The sequence below is a fragment of the Prionailurus bengalensis genome, chromosome B4, assembly GCF_016509475.1.
Source record: "Prionailurus bengalensis isolate Pbe53 chromosome B4, Fcat_Pben_1.1_paternal_pri, whole genome shotgun sequence".
NCBI lineage: Eukaryota > Metazoa > Chordata > Mammalia > Carnivora > Felidae > Prionailurus > Prionailurus bengalensis.
In genome coordinates, this window is record NC_057358.1 from 32357937 (window position 1) to 32374565 (window position 16629).

General features: G+C 44.8%; 1 protein-coding gene across 6 annotated transcripts in view; it reads left to right on the forward strand.

The window, feature by feature from the left end:
- Positions 1–4594, forward strand: part of CCNY (cyclin Y) — a 315939-nt gene extending 311345 nt beyond the window's left edge. For all 6 annotated transcript variants that reach the window (XM_043563710.1, XM_043563711.1, XM_043563712.1 and 3 more), the window contains one exon: positions 1774–4594. In XM_043563710.1, coding sequence (XP_043419645.1) covers positions 1774–1890 — 117 coding nt within the window. In that variant the 3' untranslated portion in view covers positions 1891–4594. The remainder of the gene's footprint in view (positions 1–1773) is intronic.
- The last annotated feature ends 12035 nt before the right edge of the window (positions 4595–16629 follow it).

Sequence of the window (16629 nt, forward strand, 5' to 3'; positions counted from 1 at the left end):
TAAGTATGTCACCTATATTATGTATATGAAATATATTTCACATGAGGAATTCTCAGTGCTATAGCCCTCATTCATCTGTCATTTGCCCTCATTCATCTGTCATTTGGAGGAAGACATCCTCAGCTCCCGTCTCTCCCCTCCGGTCCATTCCTCCTGCTGCCACTGGAGTTGCTTTTCTAAAGTGCACTTGGTGGGTTTTGGAAACTAAACGAGAATCAGTTTATTTTGGAGAATAAACAAGAATAAACACAGTACCCTGTGTTTCCAATACTTTGAGCATTCCCTGTTATGTGCATGCCTCTGTTATGTGCATATCTCGATTGGAACTCACACATCCATTTGACACATATTGACACATACTCGCTTAGGGTCTTCTGATACTCGACACTGGTTACCAGGCACCATCAAGAACAAAACTAACAGAACCTGCCCTTTTGGAGTTTATATTCTGCTGGGAGGACACGGACAGTAAACAGTAAACATAATAAACTGGCTAGTATGTTAGAAGGGGAGTAAAATAGAAGAAAGGTGGGGAGTTGCTGTGGTCAGTGGCCTCACTGAATGGGCCGTGTTTGCATGAGGACTTTAGCATGGGACATCTTAGCCTTGCAGAAACCTCCAGGCTGAGGGAAGAGATGCTACAAAACCTGCAGCTGGGAGCAAGCTCAGGCTTAGGTGATGGGGGTTGAGGGGGCCACAGAACAGGGTGGGTGAGGCTAGGAGGGAGTATGGGAGAGGAGATCGCAGAGCTAGCTAACGGGAAAGCGGGGAGAGCAGCTGGAAAGATTATTGTTGTCCTTCCTGTGAGAGCCGTGATGATGTGGTCAGGGTTGGCTGCTTCTGTGCCTTTGTCCTTGATGGTGACCCCTTGGCAGGTGGGTACTGTGTCTGTTTCCCTGGCCCCTGCATCATCCTTGGCCTGTTGCTTGAATTGTATACAAGTTAAAAGACTTGATGTTTGCATCATCGGGAATGAAGTCAGCTCCACCCCTGGGTCGTTCTGACAGAAGGGAAGGTGAATGTGACTAGGACAAGACATCTGGGGTGGTGTGAGCTGGCTCAGCCTTTGTCATCACCGTGCCCTTTACCTGCACCTAGCAGCAACCCTGAAAAAGCCACGACCGGGCTCTGAGCCCCAGGGAAGATCTAGCCTTGCTCTTGGCTGAGGCCTTCCCCTCCAGAGTCTCACTGTCCTCATCAAGAAAGGGAGGACAGTGTGGATTGTGCTTTCATTCCATGCTGCTCTGGGCCCCTCCTGGTTCCCTTCTTCATCAGTCATGTAGAGTTGACTCAGACATCTGGTCATCTGTGCGGACTCAGTCTCCAATAAATGACTACTGTCAAGTGCTGAGCTCTGTTCCCAGCACGGCCCATCATGAAGCCCTGATGCGTTATGACGGCCTCGCAAGGGGGGTGCTCAAAACAGGAACATACCTGGGGTCACACCCCCTTAAGCTTGCTCCCCAGGCCACACTATCCTGTAATTTTTTCACATTTTGAGATGATTTTCTCAACTAGACTGTAAGCACTTTGGAGACAGGGCCTGTGTCTGCACTTCTGTAATAGCCCCCACTGTGCCGGGCACAGATCAGGGCCACAAGGTGTGAACTCCGCAGGGCAGGACCTCCTGTTGGTGTTTTTCCTGTCTGTCCTCCATGCGCAGCGGTGGTCAGGGGTGTGGAGGGGCTGCCAGTGAGGGGCTGGCACTGAGGGGACAGTGGCGCCTGCTCCGGAGCCCTCCCTGACCTGCCTTATCTCTCTTCTGCCCCTCAGGCCATCTCACGCCTCTGCGAGGACAAGTACAAGGACCTGAGAAGACCCACGAGGAAGCGGTCAGCGAGTGCTGACAATCTGACTCTGCCGAGGTGGTCCCCGGCCATCATCTCCTAACCGTGGGGGTCCCCATTGGAGGCCGTACCATCCCTCAGTTTCTCCTTTAGTTTGAGAAAAGATAGACTTGGGGTGGTTTTGTTTTGTTTTCCTTTCCTTTTCTTTTTTTAATTCATAGCTCTGTCAGGCTGCCTTGATGACTGCCTCCAGGCTGCGTGGCCCACACGCAGCAAGGCCTCGAGGGAAGTGAAATCAGTATTCCGGAAATCCTGTTTCATGCCTTTCCCGTCATGATTAACAGCACTTCCCTCATGGAGGAAAAGGACTCTCATCCTGGAGAAGGAGAAAAAGGGAAAGGGAAGTCGTGTAGAGGCAGGGAAAGGGTTAAATGGCTCAGCCATTTCTTAAGTCCCCGTCTGGTCAGTAGATGAATACGATGAAAAAACACAACAGTAGGTAACAAAGTTGGATGTGCATTAAAGACAAGAGTGCTGCGTTTATCACCTCCATTTGGATCAGTATGTTCTGTAAGACTTCTTGCATTCCTTCTAGCTGCTTTTTTGGGATTTGGGGGATTTTTGTTTGTTTTTATTCTGTTTTGGTTTTGGTCCCACAGAGCAGAGAATATAGTTTGTACCCATCATGGCACAGACATCCAAATAAATAGTATTGGTTGTTTCTCTCTGCACTATTCCTGTGAGCTGTCTTCTGAGCTTTCTTCCTCACAAGTGGGATGCGCTTGTTTCATTTCTGTATACCTTTATTATATACAGTTTTTCTCCAACGGTGGCAAAATTAACTTGACTGTAGTGCTGAACCAAAAGTATCCCTTTCCCTTCTTATTTCCTCACCCCAAGAAAATTCTAGATCACATGGGTGCTTGTGCCTTCCAATTTTCTTGCAGTTTTTTTTTTTTTCCTATCTGACCTGAAGTCGTAGTTACAAATCAGTCAGACTTTGTGAACTTAAGGAAACAATGTGCAGCAGAGGGTATCCTCTGGTTGAAGTTTTTTCCAGAGTGCTAGGTGTTTGGTTGAAGTTACTGAGTAGGAGCCATTTCTGTGTACCCCCTGCCCAGTTCATTCCTCTACTTCCATGTCCATTGTTGCAAGCAATATTCTTCTCAATTTTTATATGTTTACTTTAAATCAAAGTTAGTCTATTTGTATAAAGTTTTTTAAAAATCTAAAATTAAAAAAAACAAGGGTGAGGGGTTATTCGGTGGGAAGATCAATGAAGGGCAAAATGTTAACTATTAACTGAGGTATTTTTCACAGGATGATTGAATAAAAAAAACTCAACTTGCATTTTCATTGTGGGTGCTTAGAGAAGTTATACAAAATTCAAACTGTGAAGGTTTATGCTTCATTAATTATGACCGTACTTTTTTGTTTTCTGACTATCCCTAATTTCCTTATGGGCTAGATAAGAATCTTTTATATCAAGTAAAATAAAAAGGTTAATGATAGAATATCAGAGTAAATTTGATATTAAGTCTAAGAATCTGAGTCAATGAAGCATATACTGCTTTGGGGTTTTGCGTATTTCCCTGGGTCACAATGACAGGTTTCTAAGTTTTTTCCCATTTCAAGTTTCTGCCAGGCAAATGGCAGCAGATACTCTGTGTTTCACCCTTCTCTTCTGTGAACTTGGAAAACTTTGGAATCCTATTCGTCTTGGGTACCCTAAGGTCATGTGCGCAGAAGGACTACTCCTGATGGAGCGTACTTTGGAGATGGAGGGGATTCAGAAAGTTGAAATCCCAAGATCCCCAACCCAAATGTGCTAGTCCGGTTTCAATGAAATTTGTATCATGTGTAAACAACTGTTTGGACCAGAAGTATTGTCAAGTTGTTTCTGGCCTAAACTTCCAAAAGCAAACAAACTGAATCTGAAAAGTTAATTATCTTTCCCTTGTGATGGTGTTGATATACTCTGTATGGGTACCAAAATTAGCTTCTCTCTTCAAGTAAGAGTTGGATTTAGAACTTTAACTAGAGATCTAAAAATGTAGAAAATATCATTTTATATTCCCTAATCTATATAGCTTAAAAAGGGACATATTTTCTTAGCTGAATATGAATACCTCTCAAGCATAAATTAGTTCCTCTCATGTAAAGTATCTTATTTTACTGATCCATTTCAGGAAAGAGGTTCTGCTGCCTTTAAAGCAGAAAGCTTATTTTTATCCCTTTTATTTGAATGAGAGAGATTTGAAAATTGAATTATGTAAATATTTCAATGCATCTGCTATTATTTTGTGGAGTTTATTAAACTACTTTAAAAAATTGTATAGTCTATTTATTGTATGTATGTACATACAGCCTGATAACTTAAAATTTAAAGTGGATTCCATAAAACCTGACTCAGTCTTGTTTAGACTATTGAATATTGTTTTAGCCTTGTGCACTGGACTCTACCTCTGTATAGGAAAATTTTCCATATTCATTAATAAGTATTGATCTGTATTAATTGGTTATGTTTCTTGCACTAAGGATTTTTAAAACTCTGCTGTAAGTGTAGATTTTAGTTTTACTTTTGCAGTATGAATCACTTGACACATAGGTAGATACTTTAGGTTTGTTTATTTTATTTTTCTACATGATGATGAACACTTAAATTTTGTTCTCTGGTTTGTTCTAAGTTTGCCAAAAAGAAACCCCAGCAACACCCAGTACAGTACCTATTGGCAAATCATAGTGACTGTAATTTGCTTGCAAGGTGATTCGATGCCCTACAATTAAAGCTGGATTGCTATTTAGGACTACATTGTCTTAGTGTAGTTTTTGAATGGACAGTTTTCATCATTAATAGAAGATGAAGAAAACTACACATTTTGTTGACTTTAATTTTAGATTTGACTTAACAAAGTCATTGGGAGAATAAGTACATCCCAGTGATTTTTTTTTTTAATTTGTTTTACACTTTCTTAACTGGGAAAAGGGAAAGAAGTCAGGGATTTAAAACCAAATTGGAGGGCAAGGTGGGAGATCCTACCATGATCCGAGATGTGTTCCTATGCCTTAATGCACTAGGTGAGGCCGGTGTCAGAGCCTTGTACCCATCGTCTGGCTCCTCTTCTGGGCTGGCTCTCCCGAGTTCCTACTCTTGGTCTTTGGCAGGGGCATCTCCATCTTGGGGTTTCCCTTGGTTCTGGGGATTTTGATCCTCAGCTTAACTGCAAAGCAGAATTTTGGGAGTGAGCGATTTTGATCCTTTCCGGCTGCTTTTGGTAACCTCTCACCTGGGGCCATATTTTACAGCTTTGAATTTTTTAAACAATAAAATATAATTCCTGGTTCATTGTAGGTACTTAATAAGTGTTAAATAAATAAATACATAGAACAAATAGTGCCTTCTTGCTGCATTTTTTTTTTGAATATTATGTTGAGATAAAATTCAACAGGTTTTATAGATGCTGAGTATGAACCTCTTCTTTGCAAGAGCAATGGGAAAAGTGTTACTAGTCATGGAAGTCTTGAGCAATTCACAAAAGTATCAAGCACCTCTTAGAAACCTCTAATTGAGATACTGCGTGTCACTTTTGTGTTGATACCCTATTTTGTATTAATGACTTTATCTCCTTTGACTTCATTGGAATCCACATCTCAAGACTGTGTTGGGTGGATCTTAGAGACATGGATCGTCTTTTGAAAGGCCAACCATAGAGAGCCTGTATTGTTGAAAAAGAGAAAGAAATAAGAAACATACCCTCAGGCTGAAATGGGAAAAGAATACTTAAGATTTATTTCTTAAACCATATGGGAATGCAAGGAAAGTACTACACACAACTTCATTAAGATCATGATTTGCTGTTGCTGAGTGTAGAGCCTTCTAAAGCTATTGCATCTAAACCAGATGCTCCCTTTCTACCCCACCCCTGCTTTAGGGAGCTGCAGAAATGTGCTTGCAGTCACAAAATGGGTGATGGAGTGTGGACCTGACCAGTTCAGCTGACTTCCTTTCCGGTCTTCCTGTTTGATTTTCTAAGTTTGAACTTAATGAAGGTGCTGAAGGAATACTGAGTCACTTTCCGTTCGAAGCTTCAAGAGTTCAGTGATCAGCACTGAAATGGTCTGCTTTTATTCACATCTCTAGACTGCAAGTCTTTGCAGGGTTCTGTGTGTCTGCATTGCTGTGGGTCTTAGCGGTGAGCACTCAGGTGAGGATTTGTTCCAGCCTCTGTGCTATCCGTCGTAGGTCTTTGTAGAAGGCCTTCTGGACGGACCTGTGACAGTAAGAAATGTGCTCTGAAATACCTTACTGAGTGGTGTTTGGATTTTACAGTTCTCTCCAAGTTTTCCTGTGTCTTTTAGTGCCTTGATATAGGTACAGGTCTTTAAAAACTTGGTCTATATAAATAAGTTGTTTGAAATGCAGGATAGTAGAAGGGCATTCCAGAATAATTCTGTGCCCTTCATTGATTGGATATAGATAAAGAGCAACTAGCATATTCATGAGATAGGGTTCTTGCCATACAACAACTGGGGAGAATTATCTCCCCTTGTGTCGGTCATTTTGACTGCAGGTGACCTGCTCACGAGGTTAGTCAGAAGTACCAGGCACCTGCTGTCCACTAGGCATTGCACACAGTGGGAGTCCATCAGGACTAAAATCTGGCCCCTGTCCACATAAAGCTGAATTGATTTGGTCTGGATCACTGGTTCTGACATGACAGTAAAGAAAATAAGACACACATTTCATCCTGTCATGAGCATGAAGAAGAATATCTAAACCTGTTTCTGGTAAGAGACCTGTGTATGAGGGGCTTCTTGAACATCATTTCTTTCCACAGACATTCGTGGAGTTCTACGATCATTCAGTGTTACAGATTGGTATGTTGTGAGGTCCTTAAAGCTAATGTGATTGCTACCAAGAACGTGGAGGAGAAACCACTGGAAAATAAGAATTTAGTAAAATGGCAGTTATAAGGTCACTGTACAAAAGTGATAGTTTCCCTAGTCACCAGCACTAACCAGTTAGAGAATACAGTGGAGCAGAGATGCCATTCGAAACCATCACATTATAACCTGAGAACAGAAACATCAAATGCTTATGATGGCCACTACAGCTTTAAGCATGTAGCACACTTTAATTCATTGAATGCTTATCAGTTTCAAGGTAGCTGCTGCTACTCCAGATGATGATGCTTAGGCTTGCAGAGGTGGGCCCACAGTCAGAGAGTTGAGCCAGGACGCCTGACTCCAGAGCTTAATTTTAACCACCCTGCTATATGGTCTTTTACTGCCTTCATTAGGGAAGAAAACCTGTCAAGAAATGTGTTCTAGTCTTCCCTGCCCCCCAACACACACACATTCATGCCATTCCAAAACCTGCAAAATGACCTTATTGGGAAATGGGGTTTTTGCAGATGTAATTAGTTAAGATGAGGTCATATTGGATTAAGGTAGACCCTAAATCCAATGACTGGTGTCCTTATAGAGGGAGATTTGAGGGCACTTGGGTGGCCCAGTTGGTTAAACATCCTACTCTTGATTTGGTCTCAGGTCGTGATCTCACTGTTTTGAGATCAAGCCCTGCTCTCAGCACAGAACCTGCCTAGGATTATCTCCCCCTCTCTGCCCCTCCCCTGCTCGCTCTTTCTCTCTCTCTCTCAAAAAAAGAGAGGGAGATTTGAAGATACATAGGCCTAAGGACAGCATCCATGTGACAACGGAGGCAGAGGTTGGAGTGAAGCAACAACAAGCCAAGGAATGTCAAGGCTTGCTAGCAGGCTGGGGGAGGCAGGGTAGGAGTCTTGATGCCAAGGCCCGATGCTTCGAGCCTCCAAAACCGTGAGAGGATCCGTTTCTGTGGTAAGCCACTCTGTGTGTGGCGATGCTGTGGCAACTCTCGGAAACTCATACATGTGCCATTCCTAAGTAAAGAAAATGCTGCACTTTATGGGCAGTCATCAGAAAAGACCCAAAGGGACACTGTGTTCCTGGGTGGGAAGTCACGGTACTGTAAAAATGTCCTTTTTCTTCCCTACTGCTCTCCCCTTTGGCCAGTGTTCTCTTGAGCACCCCAAGTTCTGTCTCCATTTAAGTCCGTTCTCTGAGCTGGAATTTCTGTCTGGTGTGTTCCCCCCAGAAACTGGCATCACTCATTTAAGACTCCTGCTTAAAGTCACGTGTCCAAGAGGCCTGCTGTGACCTTGCCCCCTCAAAGGCCATCCTCCTCGTGGCTTCTGCAGCACCTCACTTTCAGCCTCGTCTGGTTGCCATCGCTGCACTCTTCTGGTCATTTCTTCAGGGGCCTCCTGCTCCTGCTGCTTCCACACCGCTCAGAGGGCAGCAGTCCTGTCTGTGTCCACACCTAACCTGGACCTCACCCTTTCAGAGGGATGGAAGGGCATTTAGAGAGTTAGAACTGAGGACAGCCTTGAGGCAGGCTTGAGGAAAGAAGCAGAACTTGAACTGGATGTGTGTGGGATCTGGATAAATAGGAAAGGAATTCTGCTCAAGAATGTTCTCTCTCAACATTGCTGATGGACAGTGTTAAGGAGGCATTACTGTCAGTACAGATGTATGTGGAAGACTTTGGAAATCAGTCAGAGAAGTTTGAACAGTGTCATTCAGTCTTTAAGTATTTGCTTTTAACATAACCTTCATCTCCAGAAACCTACTTACTCCTTATATTTTGGGTGCCTTCAGATCACAAAGTTTTCACCTTATCTCAGCAGTCCCCTAATGTTAGTGGAGCAGATGTTCCCATTGCTTTTCAGATCGCAGCTGAAGTCAGGAAAGGCTTGGCAAAGGTGTCATCATCAGCCACCCGTGGAGCTTCCAGTTCATGTACGGTTGCCCCTAAAACTGCCGAGGAGGCCAGCTTCACCTGTCATGTGAATCTCCATGAGTGTTATCCTTGGAGAAGAGACAGCTGCAGCATTTAGCTTTTTCAAATAAGCTTGGCAATATCTAAAGCATGAATAGAGAGCTTGTTATTTTTATGGTTGCTAAGTATAGATAGCATGCAGATGGTGGGTCTGGCCTGTTAATAGGCATTTTACAGAAACCTAGGAGTTGCTATTTCCAAGCTGCTTCTTGGCCCTCCAGTGATATCTTCTTCCCATCAGGTCTTAGTTCAAGGGCTGTAGACAATCTGGAAAACAACTGGCTCCTCCCTTGAATTGCAGCTTCTCCTCTGGCACATGTGGTGGGTCTTGCTGGACTTTTATTTTTCTGTACTTGTGATTTCTCATTTTTTAAGTTTGAGGCACATTTTCCAGCTCAAAATAATGCCCAGCCTCTGATTTTCACTGGATGTCTTAGTGTGGATTGTTCTTCCTCACCTTATCCTTATCCTCACCTCCTACCCATCACTCATGTTAGCCTCCTGGCTTTACTTCTTTCATGGCGTGTCTCTGTCTGAGAGCACCAGCTTATTTACTTGGGGTTTCGGTTGCCCGCCTCTAGCAGAGGCAGAGCCTGCCACTCTTCTGCAACAGAAAGCTGAATTTACTGCACTCTGAGGGAGGGACAGCTGTGAAGCACTGTCTCTGACCCAAGGGGAGAACAGATCTCATAAAGGGTGCTGGAGAGCATGGTGCTTGGGGATTTCAGTTCCCAGAGCATTTAGGGCTTGGCGGGCATTTACCTGTGGAGGTGTATTTAAGTGAGGCTGATGCTGACTGCCTGGCCCTGACTGCTGATGTGAAGTTCTCATTCAAGGGGCACCTGGGTGGCTCAGTCGGTTAAGCGTCCGGCTTCGGCTCAGGTCATGATCTCACAGTCCGTGAGTTCGAGCCCCGCGTCGGGCTCTGTCAGCTGTGCTGACAACTCAGAGCCTGGAGCCTGTTTCAGATTCTGTGTCTCCCTCTCTCTCTGCCCCTCCCCTGTTCATGCTCTGAAGTTCTCATTCAAGTGAGAATGGGTTTTAAACCAGTTCTGATGGTTACTCATGTGGCCAAATAACCACCATCCTTCCCAAGTGGAAAGAAACTTTTACCCCATCCCCACCCCCATCAGCTCTCTAAAACCAAAGATATCCTGTCTTGTTCACCACCGTATCCCCAGAGCTTAGCAAAATGTCCATTCTATGTTCAGTAAATATTGTTGAATGAATGAGTGAATGAAACATCTTAATGGAGAACTGGCCTCAGCTTCCCCTATGCGGGAGGGTCTGTGAGATCTGAACTTTGAAGGATTGAATGAAGAAGATGAAAGATAGAGTATATGTTACTCTGTGGCTCTAGAAGGGAGAACAAGACCCAGTGGTCAGTATGAGTTACAGAAACATGGATTTCTGCTTGGTGTAAGGAAGACCCTCTAAGGGTAGCAGCTCTCCAGAGGTGGAAATATCTGCCTTGTCCTGATGTTAACTGAGAAGAGCAGAAGCAGGGGCTGGACCAAGAAGAAACTCCAGGGGCCTGATTCCTCACTAAGTGGGCAGGGGCCTGACTTTCTCAGAATCCTGTGGGTTGGACATGTGGTCAAAGATGGTATTTAGTTTGTCTTTCAGGTAGGCTACTTCCGCCATAGTATATCTCTTTCCTATTGTTATTATCACTGTGGTAGAATCAAGATCTTTGGCACCAGGTCCTAGTTATCGTTTGCAAAGACATCGATCCAAAATATTCTCCTTTCCTTGCAGAAGGCGTCATTTGCAGCATTGGAAGATTGGAGGTAATTGATCAAATGTGTTGACTGAGCCATTTTGAAAGGATGGAATTTAGAGGGACGTGGCCAAACAGGTTCCCTGCCGTCCATTTATAAATGACCTATTTTTGTTCCTCTATGGATTCTCTCCTGGAGTTTTAGAAAACATCCCCTGCCTGCATGCCTCTGTAGCTCAGTTCTACTTGGGGCATCAGGCGCCAAGTGGACATGTGTGTTCTGTTTTAGGTGGAGAATCAGTTCTCACCATGTCCATGATGACCTCCGTGGATACAGGGGAGAGGGGTAAGAATCAGTGAGTGGACTCAGAGTACAGGATTTGATCTGTATAAAGGATAGAGGACAAGTATTTGGGGCTGCTGGGTGCCTGAGCTAGCCCTGGCCAGGATGGCTCTACTCATACTGCTGGCCATCCGGAGCTGAGAATACGTGCCAACATCACTCGCGAGGGCAGAACTGGCCAAAGACACGGACTTGAAAAAGCCAATAGTTGAATAGTGGTTCCTTCAGTCTTTTAGGCAAAGGTATTCTGGCCACATGGGGGCATCTACCCGGTCGCTGAGCCCAGTGGCAAAGGTACACTGGCTGCTGATGGCAGAGAGGCCGCTGATTGCTGGCTGAGGAGAGAAGCCACATGGACACTCTGTCCAGTTCTGGGCTTGACTTGTGCTCCCTTCATGAGTTGCTGTTCCCTGTGATTATAAAATAGAACTAGAAAGATCATCTGGTTCAACCTACTCACTTGATGGGCAAGAAAACTGGGGTCCCGGGGTGGGGGGGTCTCTGGAAGAACACTAGGGTTACACAGGTTTCTGACATGCCCCTGTCCCATGCAATGCCTTCCCCTTTCTACCATCATTCTCTTCAGTTTGCACACAGGCTTGTGAGAAAGAAGAAGGTGTGCCTTGGAGGTCCGTGGCCCCAACAGCTGAGGCGCCTCTCCCTGTCTGATGCCATGGGGCCAACAGGGTGGGGCCACCAGCATAATCCACATTTAAATAATGGCAGCTACCGTTTCACTGCATGCTCACGCCAGATGTGCACACATCAGTTGTTACTATTGTCTGCTTCCGCAGCACAGCCCTTTCATGTGATGAATGCCTCTCTGGAACCCCAGTGTATTTAGGACAGAGACACACAGATCTGCTTTAGTGGAAGAAATCATGGAAGGCCACCTTCCACCTACTTAGCAATTCCCAAAATCCTACTAGAAAACCTCAACGTCCTAAGAAACAAATTTGAGAATCACTTTTTACATTATTTTTTAAATTCTCCAATTACCCTATGCAGTGGTATTATTCCCCCCCCCCCCCCCCCCCCCGCTTTCAGCTTGGAAAATTTAGGTGAAGAGAAGTTAATTAACTTCAGGGTGGCTGAGCAAGGATTTGAACTCACGCCAGTCTGATTCTTAGCCAGTCCATTGTTAAAAAGTCTGCCAGGAAGAAGAACAAGCTTCATGTGATTTCTTGGATTTTCAAATTCTGTTCATTTTGCTTCCCTAGAAATCCTGGTAACAATAACAACAGAGATGCATCAAGAAAATATTGCTTTAAAAAGTTTTGCGAGTGCAAAGCCACTGCTTGAAAAGAATTGAGCACATAGAAAAGAGTTCTCTCAGTAGTCAATGGTCTATTTATTAAAGAGCCCAGTACTGAATACCAATGAAAATACTTTCCCACCCATTGCCCCCTTAGGTGTCCAGCTCATTAATGCACAACACTGCCCTCCCTCACTACCTTCATGCTCTAATAAACGGGGACTTTGAAAGGCCCACTGGCTAGTACTAGACATGGCATTTTGAACATGAAATTGGACACTTGTGGGTGCTTGAGGTTTTTAACTCCAATTACGTATTTTATCTTTTCATTCACTGGGCAGCAGCAGAAATTGCTTGCAGCAAAACCTACTCAAATCCTTTATTTTGTTGTTTCCACTATAGGACCTTCGCTTTTGCAAATTGCTTGACTTACTGCTTTCCAAAACTTTTAAAAAGCTATAATTGTGTTACAAACATAAGCTCTGGGGACACTGTTACAATAGAAAACTTTAATACTAACAAGGCAAGACAGTCTCTAAATCTACCCCATGATGATTTTCATCTTCCCAGGCCTGTTCTTTTGAGTTTCCAGAGAATACAGATTTGCCCTGCAGCAAATCTATGTCCACGATACCCAATTAGCCCGACTTGGTGCAACATCAAACTTATTCTGCTACTTTCCATCATCAGGGTCTTTGGCTTTTTTGCAACTCTCCCCCCCCCCCCCCCCCCCCCCCCCCCCCCCGTCTCATTGATCAAATCTCTTGGAACCAAATACTGGGGAAATCTGAATGTCCCTAGCTGTTGAAATATCTGTGATTTTGTGAATAAATATTTGCAGGTACTTGTGCATCTTGTTGTTTATGTAACCTATTATAAAGAAGAATTGTGGCATTAAATTATGTTAAGACATTTCCCCCATCCAGATTCTGACTGCATGATACTTGTTAGAGTAAACAGGTTCTGTTCTTAAGCCCTCAGATCAAAGAGTTGTCAGCTTGGAATGAATTGAGTTGATGACTTGATGCTCCTGTGGAAATGTGTGGCAGTCAGACACGACCTGTTAGCAGGAAAATGTCCCAAAATAACTGGCACAACTGGGCATAACACAGGATTTTCTAGAATTGCAGTTTATTTATTTGGGGTCCAAGCCCAAGCCCAAAGCTGATGCTCAGGGCCTTGAGGGTAGTGGGAGACCTTAGAATGGCACAGAGAAAGACTGGATATAGAGGTGCCAGCTTTATGAGAGCTGACTCAGTTATGAAAATCAACTCCCTGTTGATTCAAGAGGTCTTAATGATCGCTTCCCTCTTTGCTTGGAGGAAGTCATCCGGGCCACGCCCCTGCCACCCACTGAGCATTGTTTCTCAGAAAGCCCCAGAAGGCTTGTCTGGCTCCAGCTTCCCACGGATGATTCTAGCAGAAAAAGTGTTTATGAAAGTGCTGATGTGAGGCACACAGCCTCATTCCCTTTGGCAAAGAAGGCTTGCACAAGTAGTGTGGGTGCAAATGGGTAGCTACATTTGGAGAGGGAAGATGAAGGAGGAATTTGAGCAGCAGGTGACAGCGGGAGTCAAAGTTAGGGAAAGGGCGTTTTTACAACGGGTTGGGTTGGTGGACGCTTCCTATCTCTGCTTCCGCAGAGTGGCCAAGCCCTCATGTATCAAAATAGAGGTCTCGCTGTACATCTACAGAAAGGGAAGGTGCATGTGGTGGGAGCTTATAATATGGAATGTGTTGAGAAATCAGGGAGATGCCCCTAACGAGCAGGCCGCTCACCCGTCAGTCTTCTGCTTGAGAATTTCTGAGTCTCGCCTCCAGCCCAGGACACGCCCACGTCCAACTGCCACAGAAACCTCTGCTTGACTGAACCTGCTCCCTCTCACTCCCCATCCATGGTCCTTCTCTGGGGTGCCCATCTTAGAGCATGGCAGCCCTGTCTGCTCGGTTTCCGAGGCTGGGAGGCTCCTTCCTCAGGTGCTCCCACCCCAGCACACAGGTCCCCCCTCAGCCGCCACCCAGCAGTGGAAAACACCTGCAGACAGGAAAGCACCATGTTGACACAAGGTCCTCTGGGTGATACTGTGAAGCTAGGGGAGTCATTTCATGGAGAACAGTTGCAGAGTGAAAATACATTAGCTAACCCAACTTACAGGGAAATGTCCATTCCACAAACGAGGCCGAAGGCACCGTCAGGCACGCTGAGCTGGGGGCCCGACACTGAGTGGGAAGCCTGAAGAAAAGGTGAGGTGCAGAGAACTCTGACCAAATGTCCAGGTAGAGAGAGTGGCCTGTGCACATTCTACATCCAAGCATCCAAATCTTTGGACAAGCATCCAAGATTTAGGGCCTGGGCCTCAGAGCAACTTGCACTTAAGCAAGAGTCATTTATTTGTTCTTTGTGCACAGTCGTTCGTTCAGAAATAGCCCCAATCTAAGCTCTTAGGCACCACAGGAACACGAGAGGCATTTCCCCTTAAGCTGGGTGTGTTTGGTGCTAGTAGCAAAGGCACTTACCACCCAGAACAGGCTGCAACCATCTGGGAAGGGAACAGAGGTCCTGCAGCTTAGCTCAGCCACGTTGCCACAGGCTCCCCCTTCGTGGCGCTGTCTCTGGCCCCATCACACATATGCCCCACACAGGGTGCCTGGGCCCCAGGGGATAAGTTTAGTGTTTGCTGCGCCACCAGCTCTGCTTCTGATGCGAGTCTTCAGTTAGACTTCTTATGACTGCTGGAAGTAGCATTTGAATTGCTCTCAGTTTCCAATTCTGGACCTCTATGGCTTCATAGGATTGTACAGAAAAAACCCTCTGAAAGTCTGAGTGAATCCTCTATTGTGTACACATGTGTACGCTCTGTGGTTAAATGGGAAGACCGCAGTTCTGGAAGATTCAGAGCTCTGACTCCAAATTCTAATGTGAACTTGGACAAATCCCTTTACTCTTTATATCAGTTTGCCAGGGCCACCATAACAAAGCAGCACAGGCTGGGGGGCTTACACAATAGAAATCCATTTTCTCACAGTTTTGGGGGTTTCTTCTGAGGCCTCTCTCCTTGACTTGTAGATGGCTGCCATCTCCCCATGGCATCTTGTGGTCTTGTTCTGTGTTCCTGCATCATGGGTGTATATCCTAACCTCCTTTTGTTTAAGGACACTGGTTGGATGGGTGAGGGCCCATCCCAATGGCCTCATTAACTTAATTGCCTCTTTAAAGCTTCCATCTCCAAATTCAGTCACATTCTGAGGTATTGGGGGTTAGGGCTTCAACATATGAATTTTGGGGATACACAATTTAGCCCATAACAATTTTCTTAATTTCATTTTTGCTTCTTAATGTCTGAAGAATTCCTTTAGATGAGCCAATGACTTCTGAGGTCTGTTTTTGCTCTACCAATGTTGCCTGGGAAGGTGTGCTTCTCTCTTTCTTATGAGATTATAAATACTTAGATGGCGGTAGTCATGCTGTCTTCCCCATCTGAAGATAACACACATCCCCTTCCATCCATTGTCACTTGCTGATGCTGCCATTGCCAAGGTTATATGAACCTCCTGCCTAGCTTGAACTTCAGAACGGCAGTGAACAGAGGGCACTCAGAGGAGGACTGAGCCCAGCCACACTGCAGCTGCTGTGCTCTCTGGCTCCCCTATAACACAAATTTCATTAAATTTTTAAAAAGAGTTTATTTATTTTTGAGAGAGAAAGAGACAGAACATGAGCAGGGGAGGGGCAGAGAGAGAGGGAGACACAGAATCCCAGGAAGGCTGGGTCTGAGCTATCAGCACAGAGCTGGATGCGGGGCTTGAACTTGTGAACCGTGAGATCATGACCCGAGCTGAAGTCAGATGCTCAACCGACTGAGCCACCCAGGCACCCCCATAAATGTCATTTTTAATAAGGGCTCCACTTGTCACAGATACTTTAAGAGCATCACTTGAAGGGAGGCACAGGCATACCCCTGCTCTCAACCTAGTTTTGAGTGTGGTTCAGGATATGTACTCCCACCCCACATCTGCCAATTGTCCCTTAACTAGTTTAGAATCAATGCGTGTTACCTCCTTCTGAGATAAAGAGACTGGTGGGCTTGATAGGAAAACTCAGCAAACTCTCATGTTGATAGCTAAAATAAATTCTTGCCTGAAATCATCCTTTAGGGGAAGGCTTTTCTCTACTCAGCTCCGAATAGAGGAAGCATCCACGTAGCTAATGTCAGAAGCTCATGCACATACTATCCTTGGTCACTTAAATTGCTCCTAATGACCATTTGAAACAGTTGTACTTTGAGACATCTTTTCACATCTTCAACTTCTGGTCTGTCTCCATGTTCCAATCTAACAAAAAGAGGGATAAACAGGAAACTAGTTTTACATTTTGGTTGTCCTTGAGAACTGGTAGAAAACACTCCTAGGAAATCCCCTGCAATTCCCAACCTATTCGGTCCATTGCTGAGGATTCTTGTTGAATAACAGCATTTTTTTCCCATTGAGCCAAAAAACAAAACAACAAAAACACATTTAATTTCCAGCCATTTCTCTTTTGTCAGAAAAATACCCTCAACTTTGATAACTCTGGCAACTATGGCAACAGTATGGACTTTGTTTCTAAAGAGCTAAGTCTGGAATTCAAGTAAAAAATTAGAAACA